Source organism: Suricata suricatta, chromosome 2, assembly GCF_006229205.1.
Source record: "Suricata suricatta isolate VVHF042 chromosome 2, meerkat_22Aug2017_6uvM2_HiC, whole genome shotgun sequence".
NCBI lineage: Eukaryota > Metazoa > Chordata > Mammalia > Carnivora > Herpestidae > Suricata > Suricata suricatta.
The window spans coordinates 134791956-134818881 of record NC_043701.1 but is presented as its reverse complement, the minus strand read 5'-3'; the positions used below and the strand labels follow the sequence as shown (position 1 = coordinate 134818881).

General features: G+C 36.2%; 1 protein-coding gene across 3 annotated transcripts in view; it reads right to left on the bottom strand.

Moving 5' to 3' along the window:
- The window catches only part of FAM149B1 (family with sequence similarity 149 member B1), an 81930-nt gene that overhangs the window by 45001 nt on the left and 10003 nt on the right, over positions 1-26926 (bottom strand). For all 3 annotated transcript variants that reach the window (XM_029931910.1, XM_029931909.1, XM_029931911.1), the window contains exons 4-5: positions 12549-12691; positions 11418-11534 (exon numbers count right to left, since the gene is read on the bottom strand). In XM_029931910.1, the coding sequence (XP_029787770.1) occupies positions 11418-11534; positions 12549-12691 (260 nt within the window). The remainder of the gene's footprint in view (positions 1-11417; positions 11535-12548; positions 12692-26926) is intronic.

Genomic DNA, 26926 nt, shown 5'->3' with positions numbered 1-26926 from the left:
AGAAGAAATGGACAAATTTCTAAACACACATGCACTACCAAAATTCAAATGGGAAGAGATAGAAAATCTGAACAGACCCATAACCAGTGAAGAAATCGAATTAGTTATCAAAAATCTCCCAACGAATAAAAGCCCAGGGCCAGGTGGATTCCCAGGGGAATTCTATCAGACGTTTAAAGCAGAGTTAACACCGATCCTTCTCAAGCTATTCCAAAAAATAGAAATGGAAGGAAGACTACTGGACTCATTCTACGAGGCACATATCACTCTGATTCCTAAACCAGGCAGAGACCCAACGAAAAAAGAGAATTAAGCATTTCTTAATTTAAAAAAAAAAATCCTGTGGTACTTTTCAGCAAGGCTACTGGGAAAATCTGACTTGACATTTTGGAAATATGTATTAGAAGCCTTAAAACAAACATACCTATTGATTCAGTGATTTTATTTGTAGGGAGTTTCTTCAAGGATATAACCTACATGATTTAGCCATAAAAATTATCATCACAGAATTGCTTATAATTGCCAAGAATAAAAACTAGCCCAACTGTTTCAAAATACACAGTTGGGGATTAGTTGTTTAAATAATAGTATATTCTTGCAATGGAATATTATAAGGTCATTAAATTAATGTTGTACCAGAAAATTAAGATGTCCACAAGAGACAGTAAGTATAAAAATATTACAAATATGTATAGTAATTTCATAAAACTGTATAATATGTGGCAGAGAATGCTAAATGCTAATACCTCCCAGCATCTATTCTCCCCTTCTTTACTAGTAAGTCATGACAATTTATTTATTTATTTATTTATTTATTTATTTATTTATTTTAACATTTATTTATTGTAGAGAGACAGAGCATGAGCTGGGGAGAAGCAGAGAGAGGGGGGAGTCACGGAATCTGAAGCAGGCTCTAGGCTCCAAGCTGTCAGCACAGAGCCCAATGCGAGGCTCAAACTCACAAAATGGGACATCATGACCTGAGCTGAAGTCGGACACTTAACCAACTGAACCACCCAGGCGCTCCAAGTCATGCCAATTTAATTCAGGAGATCAATACATTTCCCACTACCTTGTAGCCAAATGTAACCAATGAGATATGAGCAAAAAATTTTTAATGTTTATTTTACTTATTTATTTTTATAATTTATTTTTAAATTTACATTCAAGTTAGCATATAGTGCAACAATGATTTCAGGAGTAGATTCCTTATTGCCCTTTACCCATTTAGCCCATCCCCCCTCCCACAACCCCTCCAGCAATCCTGTTTGTTCTCCATATTTAAGAGTCTCTAATGTTTTGTGCCCCTCCCTGTTTATATTATTTTTGCTTCCCTTTCCTTATGTTCATCTGTTTTTGTATCTTGAATTCCTCATATGAGTGAAGTCATATATTTGTCTTTTTCTGACTAGTTTCACGTAGCATAATACCCTCTAGCTCCATCCACCTAGTTGCAAATGGTAAGATTTCATTCTTTTTGATTGCCAAGCAATACTTCATTATATATATATACCACATCTTCTTTATCCACTCATCCATTGATGGACATTTGGGCTCTTTCCATACTTTGGCTAGTGTCAATATTGCTCCTGTATACATTGGGGTGCATGTGCCCCTTCGAAACAGCACACCTGTATCCTTTGGATAAATACCTAGTAGTGCAATTACTGGGTCATAGGGTAATTCTATTTTTAATTTTTTGAGGAACCTCCATACTATTTTCCAGAGTGGCTGCACCAGTTTGCATTCCCAACATCAGTGCAAAAGAGATCCTCTTTCTCTGCATCCTCACCAACATCTGTTGCCTGAGTTGTTAGGGTTAGCCATTCTGACAGGTGTGAGGTGGTATCTCATCGTGGTTTTGATTTGTATTTGTTTGATGAGGAGTGACGTTGAGTATTTTTTCATGTGACTGTTGGCCATCTGGATGTCTTCTTTGGAGAAGTGTCTATTCATGTCTTCTGCCCATTTCTTCACTAGATTATTTGTTTTTTGGCTGTTGACTTTGATAAGTTCTTTATAGATTTTGGATACTAACCCTTTATCTGGTACGTCATTTACAAATATTTTCTCCCATTCTGTCGGTTGCCTTTTAGTTTTGCTGATTGTTTTCTTGCTGTGCAGAAGCTTTTTATCTTGATGAGATCCCAATAGTTCCTTTTTGCTTTTTTTCCCTTGCCACCAGAGACATGGTGAGTAAGAAATTGCTGCAGCCAAGGTCAACGAGGTCTTTTCCTGTTTTCTCCTCTAGAATTTTTCACCTCATAGATGGCGTCCTGTCTTACATTTAGCTCTTCCATTCATTTTGAGTTTACTTTTGTGTATGGTGTAAGAAAGTGGTCCAGGTTCATTTTCCTGCATGTCACTGTCCAGTTTTCCCAGCACCATTTGCTGAAGAGACTGTCTTTATTCCATTGGATATTCTTTCCAGCTTTGTCAAAGATTAGTTGGCCATACATTTGTGGGTCCATTTCTGGGTTCTCTATTCTGTTCTATTTATCTGAGTGTCTGTTTTTGTGCCACTAGCATACTCTCTGGATGATTACAGCTTTGTAATACAGCTTGAAGTCTGGGAATGTGATGCCTCCAGCGTTGGTTTTCTTTTTCAAGATTGCTTTAACTATTCGGGGTCTTTTCTGGTTCCATACAAATTTTAGGATTTTTTTTTTCTTGTTCTGTGAAGAATGCTAGTGTTCTTTTCATAAGGTTGTAAGATATGAGCAGGGCTTTGGGAAGGTTTAAAGAGAAGTGACTTGGCTGTAAAGGGGTGCCCTTTTGTCCTTCTGCCTTTCCTTTCTGCCACCTGGAAAGTGAATGTCATGTTTGGAACTCTATCAGCCATCTTGAATCATGAAGAAAACTTATGGAAAAACATTTGGGTTAGTGGTGTAGCAAAAAGATGAAAAGAGTCTAAAACTCTGAAAACACCATGCTACCACCATAAAATCTTTAGATACTGTTCCCCCAGACTTCTTTTAAAACAAATAAACTGTTAAGTAAGCCATTAAATAAAGTGTACATTTCACAGAAGTGGTTGGAAAGATGTAGACAGACTTGGGCTAATTGATAGCAATAAAAACTATAAAGGTTTTAAGAAGGGGAATGAAAAGATCTTTACTATGGTGGTGATGAAGAAGATAATGTGGTTTGGAAGCTAGTGCAAAAGATAAAACAAGAGCAGGTAAGCTGATAAGAGTCTGGGCCACGGCAGAATGCACCCTATATTTGGGGATGAGAGACAGTAAGAGATTAGAAACAGTTTGGAGAACCAACACATCTAGACCAGCTGGTATTACTGTTTATAAAATATCAAATTTGAGACATAAGGTCTTTTAAGTCTCTGTTATGAAATTCTAAACAGTGATTTCGAAGTCTAGTCAAAGATTTATGCCAATCCATGTCAACATTTTAACTGATCTACACCAAAAGGAAGAAAATAAGGACAATGCCCAGGAAGACTGCCAAATCACCTTTTCTGGAAAAGGACTGTCCTTATTTTGAGATTACATACCTTATGCTTTTTCTTTTATATAATAGTTATGTTAGTTGTTTTTTTGTGTTTTAACTGTAATATGACAAAATTAAAAGCTGTCAAAACCATGTTAAACACTGGAAACCCAGGATTCTGTATGTTATTATGTTGTGTCATTCCCCACCCCCCACCCCCAGGATCAAGAGTCACATGCTCTACCAACTGAGCCAGTCGGTCCCTGAAGATTTTATTATTTCTTAAAGTAAACTCTCCATCCAGCATGGGGCTCAAACTTTCTCACCAAGATCAAGAGTTGAATGCTCTAATGACTGAACCAGGCACCCCTCTGGAATTTTTTGCTTTGAAAACAAAATAGGCCTTTCTGTTAGTAAGAAAATTTCAGTTAGAAGAGAAAGAAAAATGTTCCCATTTTTCTCTAAAGCTGCAGCAAAAAAACAGACAGTATTCTACATCATAAAACTGTGTTTGCAAATGTTATATAAAAAATTTCTTTAATGTTAATTTATTTTTGAGAGAGAGAGAGAACAAATGGGGGAGGGGCAGAAAGAGGGAGACAAAGAATCTGAAGCAGGCTCCAGGCTCTGAGCTGTGAGCACAGAGTGTGATATGAGGCTCAAACTTATGAACTGTGAGATCATGACCTGAGCTGAAGTTGGATGCTTAACCAACTGAGCCACCCAGGCGCCCCTGCAAATATTATTTTTTAGCAAAGAAGCCTATTAAATCATCAGACTTCAGATATTACCATGTCTGGAAAATAACCTTTAACTTTTAAATTGTTTGTAATGCTTTTTAAAAATTTTTTAAATGTTCATTTATTTTTGAGAGAGAGAGAGAGAGAATGAGCGGGAGAGGGGCAGAGAGAGAGGAAGACACAGAATCCGAAGCAGGCTCCAGGTTCTGAGCTGTTATCCCAAAGCCTGACATGGGGCTTGAACCCACAAACTTTGAGATCATGACGTAAGCCAAAGTTGGATGCTTAAACAGTTGAGCCACCCAGGTGCCCCAAAACATGTTCAGAATTCTTTGCTTAGTAGAAGAGTAACAGTGGTCTTGCCTAATGTATTGCTCTGGTAGTAGTAATATTTAATTTGAGATGTTTTATTGTGAGAAGAAAAATATCACTGGCACTTTATTCTTCTCACATGTGCATGGAGAATAAAATGACTTTGTTAGGTTTTTTAAATGGAGAGTTTAATTTGGAGCCAGACTACTCAGGTGTAGGCCTGAGGAGGTAGAATCCTGCAACCTTCATGGAGGTGATCATTGCAAGACCCTCCAAGGTGGTTGAGAGGAACAGGGAGCCAAGAGCTCTCCTTCCTGACCAGGATCTGAAAAGTGCAGTTAGCCACTCTCAGCTCCATTCCAACCTTATCATCCCTTGGGCCTCTAGAAAAAACTGAAATAGAGGAAATTTATATGAAAATTGATCTCATGATGTGAAAAGGAAGAAAACTTAGAATACTGGAAAGGAAGTATGACTGTGGATGGCCTTGCCAGTAGAACTGAAATGTCTCCATGACTTTGGAGAGCTTCAGAAAGTTCTTTATGTCTTAAAATTTTTTTTAATACTGCTTTGTAATTACTTTAACTGGCCTTTGCATTTGGACAGTTGTAAAAAGAAGTCAAAGAAAATGAAAACAAAGGATATAATTTGTAATAAGTGATTCAAGGCAGGCACGCTGGCTTAGGACAAACAGCAGCCATACCATACCACCTTAATGACTTTTAAAAATTGTGGTGAAAAATAGAACTTTAAAATTTCCATCATGACCATTTTAAACTGTACAGTTCAGTAACGTTAAGTATATTCATATTATTGTGTAACAGAACTTCTTTATCCTGCAAAATTGAAACTTAATATTCATTAAATACTAATTCCTCCCTCCCTGGCACCACCTTTCTACTGTCTATGATTTTGACACTTTAGATATGTAATGAGTATACTGTATTTGTCCTTTTGTGACTGGCTTATTCGCTTAGCATAATGTCTTTGAGGTTCATCCATGCTGTAGTATGAGACAGGATTTCCTTCCTTTTTACAGCCACCTAATATACTACTGCATGTACATACCACATTTTTTTTAGCCATTCATCTGCTGATAGACATTTGGGTTGCTTCCAGACATCTTCCCTATTGTGAATAACGTTGCGATGAACATGCTTGTGCAAATATCTCTTTTAGATCCTGCTTTCACTCTTGGGGTGAGTGGGGGATACATATAGCCAGGAGTGGGATTACTGGATCATATGATAATTCTATTTTTAATTTTTTTAAGAATTTCAGTACTGTTTCTCACAGTAGCCATACCATTTTACATTTCCACTAAAAGTGCACAAAGATTCCATTTTCTCTGCATTTTTGGCAGTACTTGTTATTTTCTGTTCTGTTGATAGTAGCCATCCTAATGGATGTGAAGTAAGATCTCATCATGGTTTTGATTTGCATTTCTCTTATGATTTAGTGGTGTTGAGCATCTTTTCATACACTTGTTGGCCATATATATATATATATCTTCTTTGGGGAATTGTGTATTCTAGTCCTTTGTTCATTTTTTAATTGAATCACATTGTTGTTGAGTTGCAGAAGTTCCCTGTATATCTTGGATATTAACCCTTTATCAGATATATGATTTGCAAATTTTCTTCTCCATTCCACAGGTTGCCTTTTCACCACATTGATTACCTTTTGATGCTCAGGAACTTTTAAGTTTGATGTAGTGCCACGCATTTATTTTTGCTCTCATTGCCTATGCTTTTAGTGTCATATCCAACAAATCATTGCTAAATCCAGAGTCCTGAAGCTTTTCTCCCATGTTTTATTCTAGGAGTTGTATAGTCTTAGGTCTTAATTTTAGAAGGTCTTTAATTTACTTTGAGTTAATTTTTGTATATGGTGCAAGGTAAGGGTCCAAATTCATTTTTTTGCACATGGATATCTATTTTACCCAGGACCATTTGTTGGAGTGCCCTTTCCCCATTGTGTAGTCTTGGCATCCTTGTTGAAAGTCATTTAGACATATACACAAGGATTTTCTATTCTCTGCTCTCTATTCTTTTAGTGGTCTTTAAGGGTTATAATTCTGTAGATAGTCATACACTTTAACATCTTATTAGGTATTATAGTTAGTTAATTTTTGCTGAGGTATGTATTTAAACTAAAGGTAGACAGCTCCTTATGCTGACTTGAGATAGTAAGGTGCATAACTTTTTTTCAAGTGGAAATGTCCTTAAATTTATATTTTCATGGTCCTTTTTTATCTGTGTTTTCTACTTGTGCTGCCAATATCTTCTACATTTTATGATCCTGGAATTCCATTTTGACTTGGAAACCAATATTTGTCTTGATTGATAACATTGTATTTCAACCATAATGTCAATATATACACTAATTCATTTTTATATAGTTTGGTTTCCCAAACTATAATTATGATATGCTTTCATTTAGTAAAAAAATTGAATGCTAATCATATTGTAATCACTGTAGTAGGTGTTAAAAGATACAAAGAAGAAAATACTATGTTTTATATTGTTTATTCTACCACTTTTCTCTGGCCCAAGAACTCAAGGGTAGAAACTGGACCAAACATCAATGGGGGGGGGGGGGCGCAGTAATTAGTGAATGAGAAAGAATAACAGAAAACAGTGATAGAGATGTAGGCATAAGCTTATGATATAATTCTACATTTTTATCTTAAATTCATTGGGAAGTTATTGAAGATTTTTAAGTGGAGGCAGAAAAGATCAACCTTTAATTTTATTTTAAAAATTTTTATTTATTTATTTATTTATTTATTTATTTATTTATTTATTTTTGAGAGACAGAGCGTAGGTCAGGGGAGGGTCAGAGAGAGAGGGAGATACAGATGCAGATATAGCTCTAGCTGTAAGCAAAGAGCCCAACGCAGGGCTTGAACCCACGAACTGTGAGATCATGACCTGAGCCGAAGCCGGTCGCTTAACTGACTGAGCCACCCAGGCACCCCTCAACCCTTAATTTTAAAAGGGAAGTCTGATGTAATGTCAAGTGGCAAGAATGGATATAATTTGAAATATTATTTTTGTAGAAGGTCTCAGTTGTTTATAAACTTCATTTTATGGCAAATTGATTTGTTAAATTGAAAAAAATCAAAATGAGTTCATGACACATTTTTCCATACCTCTTACTGCAAAAAGTGGTAAAATAGTAACACCAGCTTATAGACCCTCATGACCCAAGTTTTGTTCTCAAATACTACTAGCCTCTCCAAGGAAGTAGGTCTCCTTAAATGTATCCAATTCTATGTCTTGAAGAGAAATTGAGGGATGGGCCTGGAACATCCTACTGTAACCAGAAAGCAAGGATATGGTCAAGACAAAAACAAAGGAACTAGCTTGACATGGCCAAGTTGTAACAATTTGACCATTAATGATAATTACAATCAAAATATATAAAAATTTTCAAATGCTCTGAGTTCATAATTGTACTCAAGAAAATATCAAGTATGGACAAAGTCGTGATTACATGAAAATATCATGGATTATGTTTGTTAATGCTTTCCGGAAGCAGTGGCATGCTAATAAATCTGGATAATTTATTTCATCTAAGTATATGTATGTGTATGAAGTACAGATAGACATTTATTTTATCTGTATAGTAAATAAAAGTATAATTGAAAACTGTAAGCCAACAGTCCGGAAAAACAAATCCAAAAATAAAAAGGGCCAATCAGCAGTTGTGGTAGCAAGAAGAAAGGAAAGAAAGGAGGTTTGCAGTATGTTGAAGAACACTTTAGCCAAATATCCTAAAAAAGTAGGGGCTAAATGCTCAGGCTTGATTACTTATTTCCTTGGAGATGAAGTCTTTAAATGGAACAACTACTTATAAAATAAAGGGAACAGGGATGTCTGGGTGGCTTAGTTGGTTGAGAGTCTGACTTCAGCTTGGATCTTGATCTCAAGGTTGATGGGCCTTGTGTTGGGCATGCCGCTGTCAGCACAGAGCTTCCTTCAGATCCTCTGTCCACTTCTCTCTCTCTTTCTGCCCTTCCCTGCTTGTGCATGCTCTCTCTCAAAACTAAATAAACATTTACAAAAATAAGGTGAACATAAAGTTTATACTAACATCAGGTAAATATATGAACAACATGGATTATGTAATTGGCTAGTGAGAACTAAAGAATACATCATTTCTGTTTGAGACATTAGTTTGTAAAAATATGGAAATTATATTAAAAAGTAAACTTAAAAAGGCTTATTGATGTTAGATATGAGATTTAAGTTTAAAAAGAAAGCTCAGCTGGGGCACCTGGGTGGCTTAGTTGGTTAAGAGTCAGACTCTTGGTTTTGGCTCAGGTCATGATCTCATGGTTCATGGGTTCAAGGCCTGCATTAGGCTCTGCGCTGACAGTGTGGAGCCTGTTTGGGATTCTTTCTCTCTCTCCCTTCTGGCCCCTCCGCTGGTCATGCTTTCTCTCTCTCAAAATAAATAGAAATTAAAAAAATAAAAAAAGCTCAGCTGAGGCACCTGGGTGGTTCAATCAGTTAAGCATTTGACTCTTGATCTCAGCTCAGGTCTTGATCTCAGGATCATGAGTTTCACGAGTTCAAGCTCTGTATTGGGCTTCACACAGGGCCTACTTAAAACAAAAAAACTCAGCCTAGTGACAAGAAGCTTGAATTTAAATCCTTGGAGAGAAGCAAACAAATCCCATTCTCTGACCAGTTTAGGTTGTAACACAGATCCTATAACCCTCACTGGCCTAAGATAGTAATGTTTTACTTTGTCGTCTCTTGAAATGACTATAAGCCCAAAGAAGCATTAAAAATAAGTATTACTACAACTCTTTTGCAGTTATCAAACAAGTAAAACTACCATATTGGGAAAAAAATATGGGAATAAAAAATGAATTAAAACCATGATATTTTCACAATACATTTAAGGAGAAACATAGATGTTTAAATAATCTTATTTAAAAATTTTGTTTAAATTCCACTTAGTCATCATACAGTATGATACTAGTTTCAGGTGTACAATAGAGTGATTCAAATATACATACATCACCTGTATTCATCACAACATGTGCCTTCCTTAATTCCCATCACCTCTTTAACCTGTCCTACTCCAACCCCCCTCTGGTAACTATTAGTTTGTTTTCTATAGAGTCTATAGAGTTTTCTAAAGAGTCCGTTTCTTGGTTTGTATCTTTTTCTCCTTTGTTCATTTGTTTTGTTTCTTAAATTCCACATATGAGTGAAATTATCTGGTATTTGTCTTTTTCTGACTGGTTTAGTTCACTTGGCATTATACTCTCTATGTCCATCCATGTTGTTGCAAATAGCAAGGTGTCATTCTTATTGAAGGCTGAGTAATACACCACGTCTTCTTTATCCATTCATCAGTCAACGGACACTTGGGTTGCTTCCATAATTTGGCTATTGTAAATAATGTGGCTATAAAACAACAGGGTGCATGTATCCCTTTGAATTATTATTTTTGTATTCTTTGGCTAAATACCTAGTAGTGTAATTGCTGGATCATAGGATAGTTCTATTTTTAACTTTTTGAGGAGCCTTGATACTGTTTTCCAGAGTGGCTTCAGCAGTTTGCATTCCCACTAACAGTGCAAGAGGGTTCCCCTTTCTCCATATGCTCACCAACCTCTGTTATTTCTTGTGTTGTTGATTTTAGCCATTCTGACAGGTGTGAAGTGATATCTCATTGTGGTTTTCATTTGTATTTCCCTGAAGATCGGTGATTCTGAGCATCATTCCAGGTCTGTTGGCTATCTGTATGTCTTCTTTGAAGAAATGTTTATTCATGTCCTCTGCCCATTTATATATATATATATATATATATATATATATATATATACATATATAATTTATTTTGAGAGAGAGAGAATGAGGTAGGGGCACAGAAAGGAGAGAGAAGCCCAAGCAGCTCCACACTGTCAGTGCAAGCTTGACACAGGGTTCGAACTGACGTACTATGAGATCATGCCCTGAGCTGAAATCAAGAGTCAGATGCTTAACCAACTGAACCACCCAGGTGTCCCTCTTCTGCCCACTTTTAAATTGGATGATTAACTTTGTGGGTGTTGAATTCTATAAGTTCTTTATATATTCTGGATACTAACCATTTATCAGATGTGTCTTTGTAAATATCTTCTCCCATTCCATAGGTTGCCTTTTAGTTTTGTTGATTTGTTTCCTTCACTGTGCAGAAGCTTTCTATTTTATTGAAATAAAATAATTTATTTTTGCCTTTGTTTTCCTTGCCTCAGGAGTTATATCTAGAAAGAAGTTGCTATAGCTACAGGTTACTGCCTGTGTTCTCCTCTAGGATTTTTATGGTTCAGGTCTCACCTTTAGGTCTTTCATCCATTTTCAATTTATTTTTGTATATGATGTAAGAAACTGGAATAATCCTATTTAGGTTTGTTTTGCTGTGTTTAAAGAGTTTGAGGTGTTTAAAAGAATTTAGCTATTTTAAATAATATACTAGTTACCCATTTAAGCTAATAAACTAATAGTAGTTTAGCTTCTGTAAAGAAATTAAGTTGTAATTAATATTACACGTCTAAGAAAAATCCCTTTTTCAGTTTTTTTTCCCAAAAATCTTTAAATTTTTCAGGCTCCTAAATTTCTTTAAACCAGTTTATCTACACTTTGTTTCAAGAAGGAAGTGCCTGTATATAGATATAGATATAGAGAGAGGTATGAATAACAAACGTATCCTTAAACCCTAGGGAATGACTTATGTTTTGAACAAAATATTATGTAACACAATTCTTATATGCATAGAAACTGTGGTCAATCTTAACAGCATTTTCTGTGCTTTATTAAATACCATCAAGTAAGAGTTAAGTTTTTTAACCCCTACTATAACTGGCAGAATATAACACTTTGGACACGTAAGTACTTACATATTTGAAATACTTACATAGTGGAATCTCTTTCTTGAGGAAGTGTTGTCTCATGTGAAACTGAAACAACAGGAGGGGACCTAGGATACAGTCCATATCCTTCACTTGGAGTGATTATCTGTCTACCCAAAATCCTTCAAAATGAACAACATAAAGAGGCAATTAAGCACATTCACCTAGCAGACATACAAAATGTAGATATTCTTGGAACAAATATGATAGTTCTGTATAAAAGTCCAGGACATACTTAGTCTGATACTGATTAAGAATGATTCTTAAAAGAAAATGTGAATCCAGAATCTTTTTACCAGGTATAGCTCTCTTCCACAGAATGGAGATGGAAAAGATAAAGCTATAGCCTCGCACTGCTGAAAAATCCAAGGAAACTGAGCAAAAAGTTGTTATTTTCCCTCTATCCTCTACAATAATCTTCATTAAATCTGCCAAAGTGGATGAAAGCAAGGTCAAATTAGTGAAAACTATAAATTATATTTTTAAGAACATGATGTATAAATTTTTGGTATACATTTTAAGTAGTGTAGGTATAGTAATGTAGTTTCTGAGGGAAGTTTCCTAACAGCTTATGTCTGCTTTTAAGTATACATAAGAATTTTCTTGTAGACAACAGTGTAAACAAATACATTTTCTGACCCTCTTGCTCCAAAGAAGAGCTCTTTGGACAGACACAATGCATAGATCTCAGCTACCGGTAAAGAAATTGCTTTTCTCAATTAGGACAACATAGTGGTAGTTATGAAAACTTTAAGAAACTTCCATCAACTTCAGTTTTCTCTCAATGTGGTCTTTATACCATATGGCCTTATTTACATTCATTAAAACCAAGCCAATAAAGATACAGAATACAAGTTTTTTTGGATATCTGTTTTTTTTTAATTATTTAAAAATTTTTTTTATGTTTAAGAGACAGAGAGAACAGCAGGGAAGAGGGGCAGAGGGAGAGAATCTTAAGCAGACTTTATGCTCATTGTGGACCCATGCAGGGCTCAATCCCACAACTCTGGGATCATGACCTGAGCTGAAATCAAGAGTTGGACACTCAACCAATGAGCAATCCAGGTGCCCCTAGATATCTGCTTTTCAAATTTTACTATTAGCCATAAATATAAGCCATTCTAGGGCTTCAATACCTGAGGTGAGGAAAGCTACATGTCCATTGTTGGCACTCTTCCTGTAGACTCTTAGTATGCACACTCAACTTCTGCTCATACAAGAGCTCATCAATGGCTGTGAACATTGCCTGGACTTTTTCAGTGGCATTTTGATCAAGTTCCTAGAAGAAAATATCACCCCAAAATAATTAGGTGAACTTTAAAAATCTTAAAGATCAAAAGCAATCAAGTTTTGTTTCAGTATTTAGTCCATTTGAAATACTGTTGAATTTCCATTAAAGAAAAGTTAGTGAATTTTCATCTTATAATATTCAGATTTCCTTCCTATTCCTATGTAAAGAAAATTTATAGAAATATTTACTTTTTTAAAGTAACATTTTCATTATAAAAATACTATGCTTATTATCATTTGAAAAATATCATTATCATTATCATTTGAAAAATTCAGAAAAATTAAAATTACCAATAATTCTACCAAATATAATGATTACTAATTTTAGTATAGTTGCTTGGTCCCAGTTTGGGTTTTTTTTGGTTCCAGTATTTTTTTAAAGCTGAAGATAAACAGTCAATCCTATACATATGACCCTTGAACAGCATGGGGCTTAGGGATGCTACCCCTCCCTCTGAACGCACCCCTCCCCCCACACACAGTAAAAAAAATCTATATATAACATTTGACTCTCCAAAAACCTAACTACTAATAGCTTACTACTGACTGGACGCTTTACCAATACCCATATTTTATATATTTATTGCATACTGGATTCTTACAACAAAGCAAACTAAAGAAAAGGTTATTAAGAAAATCATGGTGCTCCTGGGTGGCTCAGTCAGTTAAGTATCTGACTCTTGGTTTCGGCTCAGGTTGTGATCTTGTGGTTTCGTGAGTTCAAGCCCCACATCAGGCTCTGTGCTGGCAGCCTGGAGCCTGCTTTGGATTCTCTCTTTCCCCTCTCTGCCCCTCCCCTACTTGTGCTCTGTCTCTTCCAAAATAAATAAATAAACTTAAAAAAAAAAAAGAGGGGCTCCTGGGTGGCTCAGTTGGTTAAGCGTCCAACTTTGTCTCAGGTCATGATCTCACAGTGCCTGAGTTCAAGTCCCACATCAGGCTTCTCTCTCTCTCTCTCTTTCTCTCTCTCTCTCTCTCTCAAAAATAAACAAACACTAAAAAAAATTTTTTTACTGCTAAGAGGGGCATGTAGCTAGAATTTTAAACTCCAATTTCAGAGTCTCTGTCTTAATAGGTAAATTGTATCCACTTATACTTATTATAATGTACAATATTTGGACTTATTTCTACCATTTGTTTTGTGTTTATATTTAACCCTTGTGTTTTTTAGTCTTCCTTCTGTTACACTAAGTTTTTCTTGTTTCCTCTACTAATTTGGAAGTTATTCATTATGTTTATATTTTACTGGTGGTTATACTTAAAATTTTAGCACCGATACTTCATTTTTTAAATTTTTATTAATTTATTTTCAAGTTACTTAACATACAGTATAGTCTTGGTTTCAGGAGTAGAACCCAGTGATTCATATCTTACATATGACACCCAGTGCTCATCCCCCAAAATGCCCTCCTTAATGCCCATCACCCATTTAACCCAACCTTCCAACCCCCTCTTCAACAACCCTCAGTTTGTTCTCTGTAATTGAGAGTCTTTATGGTTTGCCTCCCTCCCTCTTAATCTTATTTTTCTTTCCCTTCCCCTTTTTGTTCATCTGTTGAGTTTCTCAAATTCCATATATGAGTGATATCATAGGATATCTGTCTTTCTCTGACTGACTTATTTCGCTTAGCATAATACCCCCTCCAGTTTCACCCACATTGTTGCAAATGGCAAGATTTCATTCTTTTTCATCACCCAGCAGTATACCATTGTGTGTATATACCACATCTTCTGTATCCATTCATCAGCTGATGGGCATTTGGACCCTTTCCATAATTTAACTATTGTTGATAGCACTGCTATAAATATTGGGGTGCATGTGCCCCTTCAAATCAGAATTTTTGTATCCTTTGGATAAATTCCTAGTAGTGCAATTGCTGAGTTACTAGGTAATTATATTTTTAATTTTTTGAGGAACCTCCATACTGTTTTCCAGAGTGTCTGCACAAGTGTGCATTCCCACCGCAGCGCAAAAGGGTTCCTCTTTCTCTACTACCTTGCTAACATCTGTTGTTGCCTGAGTTGTTAGTATTAGCCATTCTGACAGGTGTGAGGTGGTATCTCATTGTGGTTTTGATTTGTATTTCCCTGATCTTTCCCACATCTTTCCATGTGTCTGTTTGCTGTCTGGATGTCTTCTTTGGAGAAGTGTTTCTTCATGTCTTCTGCTCATATCTTCACTGGATTATTTGTTTTTTAGGGTGTTGAGTTTGATAAATAAGTTCTTTATATATTTAGATACTAACCTTTACCTGATGTCATTTGTAAATATATTCTCCCATTCTGTTGGTTGCCTTTTAGTTTTGTTGATTGTCTCCCTTGCTGTGTCGAAGCTTTTTATCTTGATGATGTCCCAATAGTTCATTTTTGCTTTTATTTCCCTTGCCTCTGGAGACATGTCAAGTATGAAGCTGCTGTAGCCTAGGTCAAAGAGGTAGCTGCCTGTTTTCTCCTGTAGGATTTTGATGGTTTCCTGTCTCACATTTAGGTCTTTTATCTGTTTTGAGTTTATTTTTGTGTATGGTGTAAGAAAGTGGTCCAAGTTCATTCTTCTGCATGTTGCTATCCAGTTCTCCCAGCACCACTTGCTAAAGAGACTTTTTTCCCATTGGATGCTCTTTACTGCTTTGTTGAAGATTAGTTAGCCATATATTTGTGGGCCCATTTCTGGGTTCTCTATTCTATTCCATTGATCCTTGTGTTTGTTTTTGTGTCAATACCATACTGTCTTATAGTACAAGCTTTGTAATACATCTTGAAGTCCAAGATTGTGATGCCTCCAGCTTTGGTTTTCTTTTTCAACATTACTTTGGCTATTTATGGTTCCATAAAAATTTTAGAATTGTTTTTTCTAGCTTGTGAAGAATGCTGTGTTATTTTGGTAGGGATGGGATTGCACTGAATGTACAGATTGCTTTGGGTAGTATCAACATTTTAACAATATTTGTTCTTCCAATCCATGATCATGGAATGTTTTTCCATTTCTTTGTATCTTCTTCAATTTCTTTCATAAGCTTGCTATAGTTTTCAGTGTACAGATCTTTTACCTCTTTGGTTAGGTTTATTCCTAGTATCTTATGGTTTTTGGTGCAATTGTAAATGGGATCAATTTCTTGATATCTCTTTTTGTTGCTTCATTATTGGTATATAGAAATGCAACCAATTTCAGTACATTGATTTTATATAGTGCGACTTTGCTGAATTCATGTATCAGCTCTAGCAGTTTTTTGGTGAAGTTGTTGGGTTTTCCACGTAGAGTATCATGTCATCTGCAAAGAGTGAAAGTTTGACTTCTTTTTTGCCAATTTGGATGCATTTAATTTCTTTTTGTTGTCTGACTGCTGAGGCTAGGATTTCCAACACTATGTTGAGCAACAGTAGCAAGAGTGGACATCCCTGTCACGTTCCTGATCTTAGGGGGGAAAGTTCTCAGTTTTTCCCCATTGTAGATGATATTACCTATGAGCCTTTCATATATGGCTCTTATGATATTAAGATATGTTTCATCCATCCCAGCTTTCTTAAGGGTTTTTATCAAAAAAGCATGCTGTATTTTGTCCAATTCTTTTTCTGCATCTATTGACAGGATCGTATAATTCTTATACTTTTTTCTATTAATATGTTGTATCACATTGATTGATCTGTGAATGTTGAAACAGCCCTGCAGCCCAGGAATGGATCCCACTTGACTGATCATAGTGAATAATGCTTTTAATGTATTATTGAAATGATTTGCTAGTATCTTATTGAGAATTTTTGCATCCAGGTTCATCAGGTATATTGGCCTGTAATTCTCCTTTTTTAGTGGGGTCTTTATCTGGTTTTGCAGAATCAAGGTAATGCAGGTTTCATAGAATGAGAGCGGAAGCGTTCCTTCCATTTCTATTTTTGGAACATTTTGAAAAGAACAGGTATTAACTCTGGTTTAAATTTTTAGTAGAAATCTCCTCGGGAGCCATCTTGCCCAGGACTCTTATTTGTTGGGAGATTTTTGATAACTGAGATTTCTTTGCTGGCTATAGGTCTATTCAAATTTTCTATTTCTTTCCATTTGAGTTTTGGTAATGTGTGTCAGGAATTTGTCCATTTCTTCCAGATTGTCCAGTTTGTTGACATATAATTTTTTGTAGTTTTCTCTTATAACTTTGTATATCTCTGGTATTGGTTGTGATCTCTCCTCTTTTATTTTTGATTTTATCTCTTTGGGTCCTCTCTCTTTTCTTTTGAGAAGTTTGGCTAGGGCTTATCTGTTTTGTTTATTCTTTTTAAAACTCAGCTCTTAGTTTCATTGCTCTGTTCTACTATTCTTGGGGGTGTCTATATCATTTATTTCTGCTCTGATCTTTATTTCCCTTATTCTGCTGGGGTTGGGCTATATTTGCTGCTCCTTTTCTTGCTCCTTTAGGTATAAGGTTATGTTGTGTATTTGGGGCCTTTCTTGCTTCTTTTTTTTAATGTTTTTTTTTTATTTATTTATGAGAGACAGCACAAGCAGGGGAGGGTCAGAGAGGGAGATACAGATTCTGAAGCAGGCTCCAGGCTCTGAGCTAGCTGTCAGCACAGAGCCTGATGCAGGGCTCAAACCCACGAACCTTGAGATCATGAGCTGAAGCCAGACACTTAACCGACTGAGCGACCCAGGCACCCCCTTTCTTGCTTCTTGAGATAGGCCTGAATTGCAATGTATTTTCCTCTTAAGACTGCCTTTGCTGCATCCCAAATGATTGGATGGTTGTGTTTTATTTTCACTTGCTTCCATATGTTTTTTAATTTCTTATTTAATTTCCTGGTTGACTCACCGATTCTTTGGTGCGATGTTCTTAAACCTCTATTTGAGGGTTTTCCAAATTTTTTCTTGTGGTTGATTTCAAATTTCATAGCGTTGTAATATGAAAATACGCATGGTATGATCTCGGTCTTTTTGTACATGTTGAGGGCTGTTTTGTGACCCAGTATGTGATCTATTTCAGAGAATGTTCCATGTGCACTCAAGAAGAATGTGTATTCTGCTGGTCTAGGATGAAATGTTCTGAATATATCTGTTAAGTCCATCTGGTCCAATGTATCATTCAGAGCCATTGTTTCCTTGATTTGATTTTCTGCCTAGATTATTTTTCCATTACTGTAAGTGGAGTATTAACGTCTTCTACAATTATGGCATTATTATCCAAAGGTTTGCTTATGTTTATGATTAACTGAATTATATATTTGGGTGCTTCCACATTGGAGGCATAAATACTTACAGTTGTTAGCTCTTCTTAATGGATAGACCCATTAATTATGATTGATATATATATATATAATGCCCTGCTTCATCTCTTGTTATAGTCTTTCTTTTAAAATGTAGTTTGTCTTATAAAAGTATGGTTAGTCCGGCTTTATTTTGACATCCATTAGCATGATAGATGGTTCTCCATCCCCTCACTTTCAATGTGCAGCTGTCTTCTGCTTTAAAATGAGTCTCTTGTAGGCAGCATATAAATGGATCTTATTTTTTGATCCCTTCTATACTCTTTGTCTTTTGATTGGGGCATTTAGTCCATTTAAATTCAGAGTGATTATTGAAAGGTAGAAATTTAGTGCCATTGTGTTATCTGTAGGCTTCATGTGTGTTGTGCTCTGTTTGGTTCTTTGTAGTCTTTGGCTGCTTTCCACTCAGAGTCCTCCGAGAATCTCTTGCAGGGCTGGTTTAATGGTCATGAACTCCTTTAGTTTTTGTTTTTCTGGGAAAGTCTTTATCTCTCATATTATGAAGACAGCCTTGCTGGATAATATTTTATGGCTCCATATTTTTCCTATTCAGCACATTGAATATTTCCTGCCATGCCCTTCTGGCCTGCCAAGTTTCAGTGGACAGGTCTGCTACTAACCTTATGTGCCTACACTTGTAGGTTAAGGCCCATTTGTCCCTAGCTGCTTTCAGAATTCTCTCTTTACCTTTGTATTTTGCCAGTTTCACTATCATTTATCATGGTATTGGCCTGTTTTTGTTGATTTTGAAGGGAGTTCTCTGTGCCTCTCAGACTTGGATGCCTGTTTCCTTCCCCAGATTAGAGAAGTTCTCAGCTATAATTTGTTCAGATAAACCTTCTGCCCCTTTCTCTCTCTCTCTTCTTCTAGAACTCCTATGATACGGATATTGTTTCATTTCATGGAATCACTTAGTTTTCTAATTCTCCCCTCATGATCTAGTAATTTTCTTTCCTTCTTTTTTTTCAGTTTCATCATAAGTGCACTCTTGTTTTTAATTTTTTTGATGTTTCTCTCTCTCAAAAATAAATAAACATAAAAAAATTAAAAACAAGAGTGCACTTATGATGAGTACTGAATAATGTACAGAATTGTTGAATCACTATATTTACACCTGAAACTAATATAACACTGTGTTAACTATACTGAAATTAAAATAAAAATTAAATTAAATTAAAAAGTGGTGTATGGATATCCTTACTTTGTTCCTAATCTTAAGAGGAAAATATTCAGGCTTTTCCCATAACATACAATGTCTGCTGTTATTTTTTCTTACATAACTTTTGTCGGATTGATGAAGTTCCTTTTCATTTCTCAGTTTTTGGGAGTTTTTCTCATGAATGTATGTTGGATTTTGTCAAATGCTATTTCTGTGCCTCCTGAGATAATGTCATTTATGTCCTTTATTCCATTACTATGATATAGTAAGTTAATTTTCTAATGTTTAACAAGCTGTGCATTCCTGGAATAAATCCCACCTAGGGGAAATAATCCCATTATGGTGCTAGAGTTGATTTGCTAATAATTCAAAGTTCTTGTGTCTAATTTTAAAGAGGATATTAATTTGTAGTTTTCTCTTCTTATGATCTTTGTCTGATTTGGGTATCAGAGTAATAATGGCCTCATATAATGAATTAGGAACCATTCCCTCTTTTCTGAAAGATTGGTATTATTTTTTAAATACTTAAATATATATAGAAATATAATTATTTTTTTATATTTATCTTGTATCTTGTGGCCTTGTTAAGTTCTATTAGTTCTTTTTTTGTTGTTTATTTTAAAGAAACAGAGACAGAGATAGCACAGCGGGGGAGAGGGGCAGAGGGAGAGAGAGAGAGAATTGATAGTAAGCAGACTCCCTGTTCAATGTGGAGCCCAACACAGGGCAAAGATCATGATCTGAGCCAAAATCAAGAGTCGGATGCTCAACTGATTAAGCCACCCAGATGCCCCTAAACTCTGTTAGTTCTAATAGTCAAGGTTTTTGTTTGTTTGTTTTGCAGATTCTATAGAATTTTTTGTACACGGAATTCTTTTCCTGTGATAACTTTGTCTAGCTTTGGTAGCAGGGTAATATTGGCTTCATGGGATGAGTTAGGAAGTATTCTTCTATTACCTGAGTTTATGATACTTATTATTTATTCTTTTAAATATTTGTTAGAATTTACCAATGAAGCAATTTTTGACTTTTTTTCTTTGTAGTAAGACATTTAATTACTAATTTAATTTCTATAATTATATATATATATATATATATATATGGATTTTTAAAAATCCATTTGGCAGTGTATCTTTCTAGAAATTTGTCAGTTATATCTAACTTATCTAACTTCTTGGCACGAAGTTATTTATTACATTCACTTAACCTTTTAGTTTCTGAAAGATCAATAATTATATCCCCCTCATTCATTTCTAATCTTGTTAATTTGTGTCTTTTTTTTCTTGGGCAGACTAAAGACTTGTCAATTTTGTTGAATTCTTTCAAAGAACCAACCTTTGACTTTATTTTTCTCTATTGTTTTTGTTTCCTATTTCATTAATTTCTATTCTCATCTGTATTATTCATATCCTTCTGCTTGCTTTTAATTTACTCTTTTTTAGTTTCTAAAGGTAGAAGCTTATGTTATTGACTTGAGACCCTGTTTTTTCTGTAGACTTTTTCTTTTTTTTAAATTGTATTATACATTACATTAGTTTCAGATGTAATGATTCATTATTTGTATTTATTGTGAAATGATTGCAGTAAGTCTAATTGACCTATGTCACCATACATAGTTACAGCATTTTGTTCTTGAACTTTTAAGATCTAATCTCTTACCAACTTTCAAATATGCAACACAATATTATTAACTATAGTGACTATGCTGTAGATTACATATACATAACTGGAAGTTTTAAATTATTGACTCCCTTTACCCATTTTGCCTACTCCCCCAACTCCCACTTCTGGCAACCACCAATCTATTCTGTGTCTGAGCTTGATTTTTCCCCCCACAGGATTTAAAGCTATTTTCTTCTAAACACTACTTCAGCTAAGTTCTACAAATTTTGATTTTTTGTTTTTCCCTTTTCATTCAATTCAAAATATTTTTTCATTTCCCTTGTAGATTTCTTTTTCAACCTATCAGTTAATTAATAAGAAAACTGTTTCATTTCCAAATCTTTGGAGATAGCCTAAATTTCTAGGTTGTTGATTTCTAACTTAATTCCAATGTGGTTGGAGAGCATACCTTGTATAGTTTCAGTCTTTGTGGAGTTATGAGACTTGTTTTAGATACAAAAGAGTATATATTCTACTGTTTTGGGGTGGAATGTTAGGTCAAGTTGGTTAATAATGTTATTCAACTCTTCAGTATGTTTCCTGATTTTGTTTAGTTGTTCTTTTTAAAAATATTTTTATGTTTATTTATTTTTGAGAGAGAGACAGACAGAGGATAAGTCAGGGAGAGGCAGAGAGAGACATACACACACAGAATCTGAAGCAGGCTCCAGGCTCTGAGCTGTCAGCACAGAGCCCAACATGGGGCTCAACCCATGAACTGCGAGATCATGACCTATTGAGCCACGATAGTGCCACTCTGTCTAGTCGTTCTATTAAGTATTGGGAGTGGAGTATTGAAGTCTCTGGGTATAATTGTTGTGTTGTCTGTTTCTCCTTCATTTCTGTCAGATTTTACTCTGTGTACTTTAAGGCTTGATTGTTAGATGTTTATACATTTGTAATTGCTTTGTTATCCTGATTAATTGGCCTTTTTTTAAATGTTTGTTTTTATATATTTTTTAAATGTTTGTTTATTTAAAAAAATTTTTTAATGTTTTATTTATTTTTGATACAGAGAAATACAGAGCATGAGAGGGGGAGGCGCAGAGAGAAAAGGAGACACAGAATCGGAAACAGGCTCCAGGCTCTGAGCTAGCTGTCAGCACAGAGCCTGACGTGGGGCTCGAACCCACGAACGTGAGATCTGACCTGAGCTGAAGTCGGAGGCTTAAGCGACTGAGCCACCCAGGCGCCCCTGTTTTTATTTTTTGAGAGAGACAGAGCATGAAGGGGTAGGGGCAGAGAGAGAGGGAGACAAAGAATTGGAAGCAGGCTCCAGGCTCTCAGCTGTCAGCACAGAGCCCAACATGGGGCTCACACTCAGGAACTGTGAGATCATGACCTGAGCTGAAGTCAGACACTCAACCAACTGAGCCACCCATGTGCCCCTGGCCTTTTTAAGAAAAAAAAAAAAATTTTTTTTTTAAATTTATTTTGAGACAGTGAGAATGAGCAAGGCAAGGGCCAAGGGAGGGGGAAGAGAAAATCCCAAGCAGTCTCCACACTGTCAGCACAAAGCCCTACACGGGGCTCAGTCTCATGAACCGAGAGATCATGACCTGAGCTGAAATCAAGAGTCAGATGCTTAAATCACTGAGCCACCCAGGTGCCTTGAATTGGTCTTCTTATCATTATGACATGTCTCTTTTTGTTTCTAGTAGTATTTTCCGTTTATTTTGTCTGCCTTGGCTTTTAATTCCTGTGCCCTTTCATTATTTCCTCTGCATTTGCATGCTGCATGGATATATGAAGAGTTTATTAGGGCCTATGACTATCTTATTTCACAGGTGCCCTTGATAAATTTCTGGATAGTCTGCTGAGTCTTTTTTTGCCTTAGCCAGTACTAAATCCACAGACTATCTGAGCCACTATTTGCCTTGTTTGTATGCCACTGAGCACATTACTCTTATTGATGATGCCATTGGGTACAGAGGTGGTGAAGCTGCTAGTTGTCACAGCTTGTCTTTTTGTAGTAGAACAGACTCTCACTATTCTTAACTCATGGTTCTAATGATTTTCATGAATAATTGCTTCTCCGTTAAGTATCTTTGGTCAATTTCAGGGCTCTGAAATGGTTGCTTATGACTTTTTATTGTTGCTATTGGGGAAGAAGATTTGTCAAGCTATTCATTCTGCCATACGAGAAGTCCTAACTCATAATTTTCTTTTATGATACGTTTTTTTTCAGGTTTTGGCATCAATATATTATGCTGGCTTCATAAAGTGCATTAAAAATGCTCCTGTTTTTTTGGAAAAACCTTGTGTGACTCATTTCTTCCAGAAAAAGTGTATGAAACCATGTAGGCCTAAAGCTTTCTTTAAGAGAATTGTTTCAGTTTCTTTAAGAATTTTACAACTATTCAGTTTTGAGGAATTTATCCATTTTATCTAAGTTGTAGAATTTATTGGCATAAAACTGTTCCTGTTCTTTTACAGTCTATAGTATTTGAGGTGATATTACTCTTTCATTCATATTTGTAATCTGTTTCCTTGCTTTTTCTTGACTAGTATCACCAGAGGGTTTATTAATTATTAATCTTTTCAAAGGATCAATTCTTGTATTTGTTCATTTTCTCTTTTACTTATCTTTTCTCTTTCACTGATTTTTGCTCTTCATTATTTCTTTCATTCTTCTTTGGGTTCATTCTTCTTTCCCACCATCTTTAGCTAGAAACTTAAATTATTCATTTCAAAGCTGTATTCTTTTCTAAAATAGGTATTTTTTAAAAATTTTTCTAAATGTTTTTTATCATTTTATCTTTGAGAGAGCACACGCATGCGTACTTATGTGTGTGGGGAGGAGAAGAGAGAGGGAGACACAGAATCAGAAGCAGGCTCCAGGCTCTGAACTGTCAGCACAAAGTGACAGGGCTCAAACTCACAAGCAGTGAGATTATGACCTGAGCCCAAGTCGGACGCTCATCTGACTGAACCACCCAGGTGCCCCTAAAACATTTTTTTTGATGTTTATTTATTTTTGACAGAGAGGCAGAGCATGAGCAGGGAAAGGGCAGAGAGAGGAGACACAGACAACGAAGCAGGCTCTAGGCTCTGAGCTGTCAGCACAGAGCCTGATTTGGAGCTCCTACTCATGAACTGTGAGATCATAACCTAAGCCAAGGTTGAATGCTCAACTGACTGAGCCACCCAGGTGCTCCAGAACTGATGTTCTTATAAGAAAAAGAGATGCCAGAGATCTCTCCACCTGTGCACAGGTCCAGAAGAAAGGCCATATGAGGACACAGTATTCTAGAAAGAGAAGCCAGAAACCAACTCAGATAGCACCTTGCTTTTGGACTTCCAGCCTCCAGAACTGTGAGAAAATAAATGTCTGTTGTTTAAGTCACATAGTTTGTGGTATCTTGTTTGGCAGCCTGAACTAAGACAAATTGCCTCTTTTATTGCTAGGAAATAGTCCCCTTTCCTAGAGCAAACTGAGTGTTTCCAAGTTTATTTTGTCTCATATTAATATAACTATGTCAGCCTACTGTGTTCATGGTATATCTTTCTCTGTCCTTTAAATTTCAACGTACTGTGCCTTTATATTTACAGTGCATTCCTTCCATATAGTATACAGTTGAGTTTTGCCTTTTTATCCATTCTGACAATCTCTGCATTTTATTTGGAGTGTTTAATCCATTTACATTTGTTTTAATTGTTGACATAATTGGGTTGGAATCTACCATCTTGCTATTTCTTTTCTATTTGTCCCTTCTGTTTTTTGGTCCTCTCTTGTTCCTTTTTTTCTTTTTCCTGACTTATTTAACAAATCAAATATTAGTTTTCCACTTTATTTCCCCAACTGGCATCATAGCTTATTCTTCTAAATTTTAATGCCTGCTCTAGAGCTAATAATATAAATTCATAACATATTGAAGTCTAGTCAGAGTCAATATTTTACCACTTCATACCTTCTTCTTCACACTTCCCATTTCTCTCTTGATACCTGACCTTCACAAATATAACAGCCTTATAACAGAATAATTCCATTTATAACCACCCATCCTTTGAATTGTATTTGTCTCATCTTTTACTTCTACAGGTGTAAACTCCATCTTTCACAAAGAAGAAATCACCAAAAAATATAGACTTTTATATTTACCCACTTATTTATAATTTCTAGTGCTCTTTATCTCCTCCTAACCTGCATATTCTAGCTGCTTCATCTTCCATGAACTCGGATCTCTGTTCCTCAGCACAATAGGACCATCATGCCTTGTTGGGACCCTGGCTCACAAATCCAGAGTCAGAAAATTATCCCCAGTCAGGAGCCAGGTAAACAGGGGCTTACCTCATGAGTTTCCTTTCTCAGGGACTATAGATAAATGCTGCCTGTTATTCAATGCCTCAGAGACACCATGATGGAGTTTCAAATCCAGAACAGAATAAGAAAAGCATCAACCTGGGAGGGCAGCCTGGTATATTACATTGGAACCCAAGCAGAATAATGAGGGTGTCTGTGTAGGAAGATGGTCTGTTGTGGGAAAGGAGACCCAGAGGGGTGAAGAGAACATCTAAGCAGTTTTCATGACCCTGAGCAGTGCAAAAAGGTATTCTAGGTACTTTGGCAGTATAACAAACAACTCCCAACCTGAATGCCTTTAAACAGCAACAATCATGTATTATCTCTCCATGTTTATATAGATTAGGAATTTTTAATCACAGCAGGAATGGCTTATCTCTTCTATCTCTTCTCCACAACATCTGAGATGAAGGTCTTGGAAACATCTTGAAAAACTTGAAGGCTTGGACCTGAATTCATCTGAATGCCTATTCACTCAAATATCTGACAGTTGATGCTGGCTTTCAGCTAAGGCCTTCAGTTCATTTCCACATGGGTTTTTCCATGTGGTCTGAACTTCATCAAAACACAATGGCTGCATTCCAAGGTCAAGTATCCAGGGAGAGAGAAAGAGGCAGGCAGAAGCTGTGTTATCTTCTAACCTAGAAAATCATATAGTACCACATTCAGTGAATGCTAATGATTGAGGCAAATGATCTATTCAGGCTCAAGAGGAAAGAACATATACCCTAACTCTCAATAGGATACTTCTTACAGCGTCTTATAAGAAGAGCATCATGTGAGATGGGATATATACTGGCATTTCTTTTGAAAATACAATGCCACAGTGAGGTGGGTGAGCAGGTTGTTGCTGGGTGTTGGAACACAAGTAAGATGAAGAGGATGTCTGCGTGGGGGGTAGCTAGCTTGTAATGTTAGAACCAGAAGGGAAAGAAGAAAGCTACAGTGTTGGGAGTAGGTGGCCTCATACAGGGTGACAGTCCAGGCAGGGTGAACAAGGTGCCTGTATGGAAGTCAGGACTATGCTGGGTGTCTGACTCTGAGCAGGGTGAAAAGAGCAAAAAGTGGGCGAAAAGGTGCAAGAGGTAGTGCCCCAGTATAGGCTGTTGAAACATCTGTGAAGTGAGAAGGCTATTTGCAGAGGTTTAGGAGGCCGTGGAATTAGTAGGAAACTGGTTACAGTCAGGGGGATTTATCAAGTAAATGTATTAAGGATAATGGAACCCAGGTTTCTTGTCAAGTAAAGTTACAAATATGGAAAAAGAAAACTAGAATGAAATTTGTCATGTCAGTGGAATAGGAGGAATACATATATTCCCTAGTTCTATCCATTCAAAGGGTCCGGATATCAGGGACAAGTGAAAAACAATAGACACACTTAACAGCCAAATCTGTTTCTAAATGTTGCACTAAAAGGAACCAGGGGTTCCTTTAGAGAAGTGGCTGATCCAGCACTGGGCCAAAGAAAATACAAAACAAGCCTGGAGTATCTTAGACCAGAAAGTAAGGAAGTGCTCAAACAAGGATGGGAGCATGTCACAATGGCATGGAAGCCAGTGTGAAGGGAGTTCTACTGGCTAAAGCTGGGATACTATGAACTTCACTGAATAAAACAGGAATCCATGAGTCTACACTGATGTAAATAAACTCATAAATTGAAAGTTTGAAGAGGAATAGGATAGTAGCTACATAATTTCAAAGTTACCTCTCCACAAAATATTTTTATTATTATTATTTAATTTTTTTTAAGGGAGAGAGAGAGTGTGAGCAGGGGAGGGGCAGAGAGAGAGGGAGACAGGATCAGTGGCAGGCTTTGCAGGGCTCACGCTCACTAACTCCAAGATCATCAC